General features: G+C 44.8%; 1 protein-coding gene across 2 annotated transcripts in view; it reads left to right on the top strand.

Annotated features, from left to right (window-relative positions):
* The first annotated feature begins 2,960 nt into the window (after window positions 1-2,960).
* The window catches only part of ACBD6 (acyl-CoA binding domain containing 6), a 130,873-nt gene continuing 122,482 nt past the window's right edge, over window positions 2,961-11,351 (top strand). The window contains exons 1-2 of one of the 2 annotated variants that reach the window (XM_060197775.1): window positions 2,961-3,493; window positions 9,037-9,101. In XM_060197775.1, the coding sequence (XP_060053758.1) occupies window positions 3,278-3,493; window positions 9,037-9,101 (281 nt within the window). In that variant the 5' untranslated portion in view covers window positions 2,961-3,277. The remainder of the gene's footprint in view (window positions 3,494-9,036; window positions 9,102-11,351) is intronic. The other variant, XM_007525847.3, reaches the window with a different exon arrangement.

Raw genomic sequence — 11,351 nt, 5'->3', positions numbered from 1 at the left:
ATTATGCAACAGCTCTCATGGGTATAGCAGTGATAAAAGCAAACAAAAATCTTTGCCTTCTTGGGACTTCCTGAAAATAGAGGCAAAATAAATGAATAAAATATAAGGATAAAGGTGTTACAGAAGTATAATAGCGATGGTGAGGATGGGTTTGAGTTGTTTAATATGGTGGTCAAAGGTTTAACCAGTATAGTATTTGACCAGAAACCTAGAGATGAATTGAAGTAGAATAAAACCATAACTTGTAACTTGTTTTGTCTATGAGAAAGTGTTTGGTATTTGGTAGTTGGTAATCTTGTTTGCTGAGACAAATTTATGCAGTGCTGGGCTCTGTCTTCTCATATCATGGCTCCACTTCCCTCATCTGAGGCCGCTATTCCATAAGGTTATTTCTAACCGACAGGAAAGTAAAATGACTAAGCTGAGGGTGCCAGGCCAACTTCTGAACATCAGGGCTTCCCCTCCATTTTTTTTTTCTTTTCCACATCCCATTTAAAATTTTTTTATCAAAATGAACATGCATGTAGATAAGTTTGCACATTTTAAATAAATTCTCATAAAGTGAACACACTAGTGTAAGCAGCATTCAGCTCAAGAAACAACTTTACTGACATCCAGCATCTTACTGACCCCACGGCTGCCCACTTCGACTCTGAACATTACCTACTAGGTGTGCCCGCTAGTGAACTTTAGATGATCGCAAGTGTAGAGCCTGAGCTCTAGAATCAACGTTTTGTTGAGATTCAGTCACGTCGTGAATGAATTGTTGAGATTCATATCGTGCTCGTGGGTTAAACGTAATTAATTGGTTTGTTCTGGCCCTTTAGCAACATTCCATTCTGTAAACGCACTACTGCTTGTTTTGTGAACATTTGGGAATTTCCAGTTTGGGGCAGTAAGGTAGAGAGATGCCACGAATGTTTTTGTACGTGTTTTGGTGAACGTGTGTGCACTTTTGTTGGACTGTAGAACAATGGCTGTATGCTGATGTGCAAAGTTAGCTGATAAAACCAAACATTTCCTCAATGTGGTCAGACCAATCTATCCCTCCGCTAGAATAAGAGAATTCTGCTTGCTTGATGTTGTTACCTAAACAGAGGTGAAATTTTCTAACATAGTTTACAAGGCCACTATTACCCTGACACAAAATTGAGAAAGGGTAGAACAAAAAGGAAAACTATTGATATGTGCCATATTTTTTTATTCCCTTTTGTTGCCCTTGTTGTTTTATTATTGTAGTTATTACTGTTGTTATTGATGTTGTTGGATAAGACAGAGTGAAATGGAGAGAGGAGGGGAAGACATAGAGGGAGAGAGAGACAGACACCTGCAGACCTGCCTCACCACCTGTGAAGCGACTCCTCTGCAGGTGGGGAGCCGGGGGCTTGAACCGGGATCCTTACGCCGGTCCTTGTGTTTTGTGCCACGTGCGCTTAACCTGCTGCGCTACCGCCGGACTCCTTTTATTTTTTTGAAAGCATGACAAGGTCATGCACCTTCCATTGATTCATCCTGATTTCTCACCGAAACATCTTTTTAACTTTTTCCCTCACTTCTCAGCAGCCTTGGGCAAGGACCTGGGGCACTTGTGTCCTGGTGGTTTTCAAGCAGAGCACTGCTCAGCTCTGGCTTATGAAGGTGCGGGGGGTTAAACCTGGAGTTTGGGGAGGCTCCAGGCATGAAAATTTTTTATTTTTATTAATTTGTCTTGCATAGCCCCACCCACCCACCCACACTCAGGGCTTTCTATGTAGAGTGAACTGTACCTACCTGAAGCAGTACGGACTCAGCCCTTCATACAGGAAGGGATTCGGCTACTCTGCGTTATTTTTATTGCGCCAGCCCAGGACAGGCAGTGAGCGCTAGAGTTCTGCACTGGGCGGGCCACCTGACCCCAGCTTCCTCCTTCCCCGCCTTTTCTTTTTCTTTTTTTTTTTTTCCATTTTTAAACACCAGAGCGCTGCCCAGCTCCGGCTTACGGTGGTGCGGGGGATTGAACCTGGGATGTCGGAGCCTCACGCATGAGAGTCTCTTTGCATAACCATTATGATATCTATACCCACCTCCGCCTTTTCTCAATGTCCCGGCCTCCCGCCCACCTGCTCAAGGCCCAGCCCCGACGTCTGTCCAGCCGCCATCCTCTAGCGACCCCTGCGGCGGTGCTCGTCACAGTGAGCTGCGCGCCCGGGGGGTGGGGGGGCAGAGCTTTGGGAAGCAGCTCGCCGCAGGCGGGTTGCGTCATCACGCGTCTCCTCCGGGCGGAACGACGTCACATCTCTGGTTTCTTTGCGGCGCACAAGTGCAGAGTCCGGGTGGGGTGGGAGGGGACAGTCAGACGGATCGGGAGCGAAGCCCTGGGTCGTCAGTTTGCCATCACTATCCAGCCCTGCGGCGAGCACCTAGGTGCGGGCAGAGGCTCCAGCCCTGACCACCGGCGAGGGCGGACGGCACCTACCATACGGCTGCGGGGCGCACGCAGACGGAACCTTCTCTGCGGCTCCGTGCTTCCCGCGAGCTCCCTCACATCGCTGCACCACCTACGAGGCGGCCTTCTCCGCCCTCTCGACGGCGCCAGGGGTCCTGATGAGTCTGTTCACCCAACACAGAGCAGATGCCGCGAAGTATAAAGGCGGCTTCTTCCCGGCGCCGTGCCACGAGTTTCTTTCCACACAGCAGTCACATCCCGGCGAGAAAGAGGCGGGCGGCGCACGCCCCGCCCTACCCCAGTCAGCGCCCAGCTCGCACGTTGCCGAATCGAGCCCGCCTCCAGCACGTACGCCCCGCCCCGCGCGCCAGAGACACGCCCACAGCGTAGCGCCCCGCCCCGCGCGCCAGAGGCACGCCCACAGCGTAGCGCCCCGCCCCCGGCCCGCGCCACCATCCGCGCGCCAGGGGCCCGCCCACGCCGAGCCGGCAGCGCCCCTCCCACGGCGCAAGCCCCGCTCACTCCACGCCCCCCGCACGCACGCCCTGCCCCCGCCGGCCCACGCTCTCCCGGCCCACCCCGGGGTCCCCAGTAACTCTGGGCTCGGGGTCCCGGATCTCCAGGTCCGTTGGCGCGAATCCCGGCGCCCTCGGTCGGAAGGAGCCCGTGGGGCCCAGATCTGCCGGAGAAGCAGTGGTGAGACGCGCCCCGCGGGGTTAGTGCGGGGCGCAGGGCGCGGGCCGGCTCAGTTGGGCTCAGCCCTGGGAGTCGGGGCCCCGAGACGGAGCCGCCCCGCCCCCTCGACCGTCGGAACCCGGGCCGGGCGCTGCGGAAGGGCCCGGGAGGGGACACATGGCTTCGCCCTTCCCGCCCACCTTGGCCACCACCGGCGACAGCGGCGGGGAACTGAGCTCCGCGGACGACTCTGGAGACGCAAACTCGCTGCTGCAGAGCCCCGGGGGCCGAGGCCTGGCCGAGCTGTTTGACAAGGCTGCGGAGCACCTGCAGAGCCTGGTGCAGGTGGCCAGCCGCGAGCAGCTCTTGTACCTGTATGCCAGGTACAAGCAGGTATGTCGCAGGGAAGGGACCTTTTCCTCCCACAGCGAATGTACATGGTTAGTGGCTGGGTGAGAGGAAGATGGGGTGTGAATTGTTTTGTTAATCATCTGCTAGGAATTTGCATCATTTCTGGATATAGAAGTGACCTGCCTGCTAAAAGTGAGGGTTAGCTAGACACTGAATGACAGTCTTTCTCTTGTCTTAGCCAACTGGCTCCTGAACGTCGCACGTAGCACTTTTGCTAGCTGCAGAGTCAAGATGATAAATTTTTTTTTTTTAACCAGTTCTGGCTTATGGTGTTGTGGGGGACTTAACCTGGGACTTTGGAGCCTCCCGTATGAGAGTCTGTTTACATAACCATTATGCTGTCTACTCCCCGCCCAAAATAAGATTTAAAAATATTTTTATTGGAAGATTAATGGTTTACAGTCAACAGTTAAATGCAGTCGTTTGTACAGGTGTGACATATCTCAGTTTTCAACAGTTGAACCCCCGCTAGGTCCTCCTCCTCCTCTGCCATCATGTTCCAGGGCCTGAACCCTCCCCCTTACCCCAGAGTCTTTTACCTTGGTGCAATACACCAAGATAAAATAAGATTTCATATGGGAGCTGGGCGGTAGTGCAGCGGGTTAAGCGCACATGGTGCAAAGCCCAAGAACGGGCATAAGGATCCGGGTTCAAGCCCCCAGCTCCCCACCGGCAGGGCGTCGCTTCGCAAGCAGTGAAGCAGGTTTGCAGGTGTCTACCTTTCTCTCCCCCTCTCTCTTTCCCTCCTCTCTCGATTTCTCTCTGTCCTATCCAACAACAACAACAGCTATGACAATAACAGCTACAACAAGCACAAGGGCAACAAAAATGGGAAAAATGGCCACCAGGAGCAGTGGATTCGTAGTGCAAGCAGCGAACCCCAATGATATAACCCTGGAAGCAAATCAAACAAACAAAAAATTCTTATTCATTCGTGCTAACGGGTCATTTGGAGGTGAATATGGTTATGTTAATTAGAAATAGTTTGAGGTCCAGGAGGAGATATACGGTAATGCAACAGTAAGTAAAAAATTACTACTTTTATTAATGTACTTTTATAAAGGATTTGTTTACTTATTAGAAAGTAGGAGCTCATCACTGTGACACATGCTTTGCTGGGGATTGAACCTTGCATGACCTTAGGCATGCAAGTGCCACCTTTCTGACTGCATTATAGTCACTTCTAAAAAAATAAATAATAATAAAAAAAAAACTCCCAACGTCTTAGATTTATAGTTTGGCTAAATATGCTTCTGTAAGTTAGATACAATAAATTACAAAAGTTTTAGAGCAAATAAACCACCAAATGAATCAGTTCCTTCCTTTTTTTTTTTTTTTATTTGGAAAAGGAAGTCAGAAGTATGGCTTGATTGTAGCCCCTGACTCTGAGGCACTAAGCTTTTATCCTGGAATATGAAAATAATCATAATCATGTCATATGAGTTGCTTATCATTCAAAGAGTGATTGGTACCAAAGGAAAAGTAATTGCTTTATCTTTATCAGTAAATGCTTGTTCAGCATCCTTCTACAAAACCCTTGGTGTTCTTTCTGCTGGAAGTTCAGAGAAGTTAAAGCATTATCATACTTGCCTTTAACATAGGAGGACCCTAGATTTAAGCATGTGAGAAAGTGCTGACAATGTAAATGAGTTAAATCAGAGTTCAGGAAAACTCCAAACCTTTAAGGCACTTAACGCAATGAAATCCTGGAAAATAACCTGTTTTATTTTATTTTTGTCTCCCCAGTTTATTGAGGAAAATGCTTTACAAGGCTATTGTCACAGGTGTACAGTTTTTCCCCATGTCAGATGTCAGGACACCACAGTCTCCCCCAAGATTGTCATCTTCTCTGTCATATGACAATGGGCCATTTTATTTTATTTTTTAAAAAGCTGATAGTAGGGAAATAGCTCACTTGATAGAACACACACTTTACCATGTGAAAGACCCGAGTTGGAGCTTCCAACCACCACATAGGAGCACCTTGCACAGAGGGAACTTCATAAGCAGTGGAACAGTGCTGTGGTGTCTCCTCTGTCACTGTATCTTTCTGCTGCTTCTACTCATAAAAGGGAGGATTATACTGGCACAAAGCCCCTGTAAAGCACTATTATCAAAACAATGTTTTACCTATTTTTGGCCTCCTGTATCTATATATTTTAAGTTGTATGTTTTAATATTCAAGAGAGAGATGGACAGGTGCCATGATACCAAAACTTCCTTCAATGAAAATGAAATTACTGTATAACTAGAAAAGCAGTCATTGCTAAGGTTATTTATTTATTTATTTATTTATTAGATTTTATTTATTTATGAGAAAGATAGGAGGAGAGAGAAAGAGCCAGACATCACTCTGGCACATGTACTGCCGGGGATCGAACTTGGGACCTCATGCTTGAGAGTCCAAAGCTTTATCACTGTGTCACCTCCCAGACCACATTAAGGTTATATTTAAATAAATCAATACATACTTCTTTTTTTTTTTTTTTTAAAGATTTTATTTATTTATTTATGAGAAAGATAGGGGAGAGAGAGAAAGAACCAGACATCACTCTGGTACATGTGCTGCCAGGGATTGAACTCAGGACCTCATGCTTGAGAGTCTAGTGCCTTAGCCACTGCGCCACCTCCTGGACCACTCATACTTCTTTTTTTTTAACCAGAGCACTGCTCAGTTCTGGTTTATGGTGGTGCAGGGGATTGAACCTGGGACTTCAGAGCCTCAGGCATGAGAGTCTGTTTGCATAACCATTATGCTAGCTACACCTGCCCAATACATACTGTTTAGCTTCTGATATGGTGAATATTGATAGGTATAAGCAAAACTCTTTAGGGTCTTTAATTGCTTTTTAAAAATTTTTTAAATATTTATTTCCTTTTGTTGCCCTTGTTTTTTATTGTCATTGTAGTTGTTGTTGTTGTTATTGATGTCTTCATTGTTGGATAGGACAGAGAACTGGAGAGAGGAGGGGAAGACAGAGAGGGGGAGAGAAAGATAGACACCTGCAGACCTGCTTCACCGCTTGTGAAGCAACTCCCCTGCAGGTGGGGAACCGGGGGCTCAAACCAGGATCCTTACGCCAGTCCTTGGGCTTTTCACCATCTGCGCTTAAGAAATTAAAGACTCCCAGGGTCTTTAATTTCTAATAGCATAAAGGGATCATGAGACCAACATATGGGGCTAGATAGCATAATAGTCATGCAAAGAGATTCTCATGTCTGAGGCTCCAAGTCCCAGGTTCAATCCCTGGCACCACCATAAGCCAGAGCTGAGCAGTGTTCTGGAAAAAAAGAGAAAAAAACATATTGGAGAGCAGATCCTCTTTCCATATCCAGCAATAGCACTTCCTTACCACAAGCATATCCTAGACAGGGCAAGGGGGAGGGAAGGATTCAGTAGTGTGTAAACTGCAGCAACCCTCCTCTGCTTCTCTGCACACATTTATAAATAGAGGGAGTCGGGCTGTAGCCCAGCGGGTTAAGCGCAGGTAGCACAGCGGGATAAGCACAGGTGGCGCAAAGCACAAGGACCGACATAAGGATCCCGGTTTGAACCCCGGCTCCCCACCTGCAGGGGAGTCGCTTCACAGGCGGTGAAGCAGGTCTGCAGGTGTCTGTCTTTCTCTCCCCCTCTCTGTCTTCCCCTCCTCTCTCCATTTTTCTCTGTCCTATCCAGCAACGACAACAACAATAATAACTACAACAATAAAACAACAAGGGCAACAAAAGGGAATAAATAAAATAAATATTTAAAAAAAATTAAAAAATATATATATATAAATAGAGTTTGTGATGCTGGCCTCCCAAGATTATTGTGGCTCATTTAACATGCCATGTGAACTTGGAGTTTCTAGTGACTCTTCAGAAAATTCAGTTCCTGCCTTGCTCTTTCTTCTGTCCCTTTGGAGCAGATCTGTTTCTGGGCAGGTGTGCCCTGTAGTGACAGCCAGGGACCTGTGTCACTGATAACTCAACAAGCCATAGAGACATGTTGCTACCGAGTCAGAGGTGGGTGAGGTTTTTGCAGATTGCAAGGGTTTATGGCCATCTGGTTTGAGCCAGGCATCAGTTTAACTTTAAAAAATTCCAAGTATATAAGAGTAGTAGGAGGTAAATGGGAAGGTCTTGTAACAGTGAATCAGGGCCAGATTACGATATTTAGTATTAAGTGTTCAATGTTGAACACATGCCTAATATATTCATTCAACCGATACATTTTACTACCACAAGTTAGGCACTGTACTAGGTAGAATGAGATTTCTTAGAAGTTGTCTTCCAATAGTAAGATGAAACTATATACACTACACTTTTATTTTTTTTTTACACACTACATTCTAACACAAAATGAAAGTGGGAAATTCCATCAGCGTCATAGATTTAATAACCAGTATAAGTGTTATGCAAGTTCCTAAGTAAGGGAGGTTTTAGGGTGAATGAGGTAACTCACCTGGGAGGGAGCCTGTTTTGTCATATGCACGACCCAGGTTCAAGCCAAGGCACCACTGCACTAGGAACAACTTTGATGTTTTTTCATGGTGTTTTCCCCTCATTCTTTGTATCTCTGCATCTGTTTCTTTCTAACTGAAAAACTCATCCCAAAGTGGTGAAGCCCCAGCATCAATAAATAAAGTGTGTGCATAAGAAAGGAGGTTTCCAGCAGTGAGAATCTGGGGCCACAAAGTGAATTCTGCACTTGTGCAGGTTTCTCTTATGTTTATCTTTAATGAAAACAACCACTGTAAAACTACAAGTATGATTTGAGGATTAAAAGCAAGTACTGACAACAAACAAGAGAAGATCACTGTTGAATAGATAGAATTTCTATTGTTGAGAAACCTCCCACTTTTTTGCATGGTTTTTAGCATCTAAATATACAGACAGGTTTCACAATGGGACATTAAAAAAAAATAGCATACTGTATCCTGGATTTAGAAGAGGTAAAAGCTAGTTGTGAGATAATAAGAACATGAACAAATACTGTAAATTCTGATAAACTAAACTTCTAAGGTTTATAGCATATTTAAAAATTCTATACTGTAGCAGTTAAGGAAATAGTTATACAGGTAGACACTGGATTTGCTTACCTAAGGTGCCAAGTTTCATCCCTGGTACCACCTTTGGCAGAGTGGTGCCCTTGCTCTAGCTTTTTTCTGCTCTCTGTCCCATGTGAAATACTGATATGTAATAAATAAAAGAAGTCTTTAAAAATTATTATAAATTGTAATAACTACATAGTTTATACTTATAGTTGGTCTTTAGTTATTTATAAATGCAACTGTTTTGCCACCTATTGTATATGCATGTGTATTGATAATCAGTTGTTTTATGTGGTAAGCTGAAGCAACTTATGTTTAAAATTTGGTCTTTATTTGCTTTTGCACCAAGTGTTTTGTTAGTCTATATAAATACAAGGGTTTTCTAACCTCTAATTACCTAGTAAACATATTCATTTTGAAAGTGAAGCTTCTCTGACGTTTCTTTGAAAAATAAATTCTTGATTCCTCCCTTCCCCTTTCTTCATTTAGGTCAAAGTTGGAAGATGCAATACTCCCAAACCAGGCTTCTTTGACTTTGAAGGAAAGCAAAAATGGTAAGAAATCCTTGAACTATAGTGAGGTTGTTGGAAATGGCCTAGGTGTTTAGGAATTAGAAAGTGATGAAGAGATTAAAGAATTAGTTTTATATTAATCTCCCTGCTATAGACTATGCTAAGGATAGGCAAGAGAGATTAAAAGAATCCGCTTTTAGTTAAATCTCCTAAAGAATTTTCAGTTCATGTTGCTGGTATCTAAGTAGTTCACAACAGATATAAATTCCTTACATTGGAACTGAGTCCTGGTGAATAACCCGAAGAGCTGTGGCTGGAAGTTTTCTTTTTCTGTCATACTACCTACCCTACCTACCCCTTCTCTCTTAGGATCTTTGGAAGATGGTCAGGAGACTGAGAAGGGCAAAGAGCAGGGAAGGAATGTACTCTTCTCCTTTCAGCCTACCCACACCACAGTAAAACAATGCTTGTAATCACTTCTGGATGCCACTCATTTCCTGAATACATACAAACATTATGTCCTTTCAAGGTTTTTTACATATAATTCAGAGGTTCCCTCTTATGAAACCTTATTTCTTCTTACTTTAACAGAAAAAGAGAGAGAGAGAGAGAGAGAGAATTTGCATATAGCAGGAAGTCCTAGTTATAGAACAAAGAACTTTGGAGCATCATCCCTGGAATTAAAAATATAACTGACAAAGGGGAAAAAAATAACAGTGGGGAGACAGCCTGATGGTTATGGAAATGACTCTTAAGCAGGGAGGCTCTGAGCTCTCAGTTTCAGTCCCTGGCACCACCGTAAGATAAGCCAAAGCTGTGCCATGCTCTTTGGGGGGTGGGGGATGATTACAGAGAGGAATGTTTGCAATATAGTCTAACTTTTACTTTGAGAGCAATACTTCTCAAAGGGTGATCCCTGAGTTCAATACCCAGTACCATTATAAGCAGAGCTCTGGGAGAAAATACCGCTGGACCAGTTGCCAGTCTAGCTGGAAAGACAGTACTTGAACTGAATGTAAGTCTGTTATGTCATTAAGAACTAAACACTGTTTAGTTCACTTTTTTTTTTCCTAGATCACTACTCAGCTGTGGCTTATGATGGTGCTGGGTTAAACTTGTGAACTCTAGTGCCTCAGGCATGAAAGTCTGTTGTGCTGTACTGTCTGGGCCCTTGAATGATTTTGTTTTCTTCTTCTTCTCCTTCTCTTTCTCTTCTTTTTTTTATAGTTTATTTTTTAATTATATTTATTTATTCCCTTTTGTTGTTCTTATTGTTTTATTGTTGTAGTTATTATTGATGTCATGTTGGATACGACAGAGAGAAATGGAGAGAGGTGGGGAAGACAGAGAGGGGGAGAGAAAGACAAACATCTGCAGACCTGCTTCACCGCCTGTGAAGTGACTCCCCTGCAGGTGGGGAGCTGGGGGCTCCAACCGGGATCCTTCCGCTGGTCCCTGCGCTTTGCGCCACCTGCACTTAACCCACTCTACTACTGCCTGACTCCCTCTCCTTCTCTTCTGTATCCTCATCTCCCTTTCCCCTCTTCTCTTACTTCATTTTCCCTCTCCTCCTCCTCCTCTTTCTTCTCTTTCTCTCTCTCTTTCTCTCTTTTTCCCGATAGAGACAGAGAAGCAAAGGGGCAGAGAGAGAGTGAAAGAGACCACAGAACTGAAGAATGCAGTAGAGGCTGGTTTAGGCCTGGGTTGTACACATGACAAAGCACACTATCCAAATGACCTATTTTACCAGCCCTATACAGAAGTTTTTATTTTATTTATTTATTTATTTATGAGAGAGAGTAAAGGCATCACTCTGGTCTCTGGTACATGGATCAAACATGGGATCAAACTCAGGACTTCGTACTCTTCTTTTCTTTTCTATCTTTTTTTTTTTTTTTTTTTTTTTTTAATGAAATGGAAACACTGACAAGACCATATGATTAGAGGGGCACAATTCCCACCACCAGAACTCCATAGTCCATTTCCTCCCCTGATAGCTTTCCTGTTCTTGAACTCTCTGGGAGTATGGACCCAGGGTCATTATGGAGTACAGAAGGTGGAAGGTTTGGCTTCTGTAATTGATTCCCCGCTGAACATGTGTGTTGGCAGTTTGATCCATACTCCCAGCCTGTCTCTCTCTTTCCCTAGTGGGATGGGGTTTTGGGGAAGTGGGGCTCCAGGACACATTGGTGTGGTCATCTGCCCGGGGAAGGACTTCATACTCTTAAGTTAACATCCCAGGCTGCTGTACAGAATATTCCTGGTGAAAAAAAAGACAACAATGTTCCGATT

Source organism: Erinaceus europaeus, chromosome 9 (genome assembly GCF_950295315.1).
Source record: "Erinaceus europaeus chromosome 9, mEriEur2.1, whole genome shotgun sequence".
NCBI classification, from domain to species: Eukaryota; Metazoa; Chordata; class Mammalia; order Eulipotyphla; family Erinaceidae; genus Erinaceus; species Erinaceus europaeus.
This window is presented reverse-complemented; position numbering and strand designations above follow the sequence as displayed.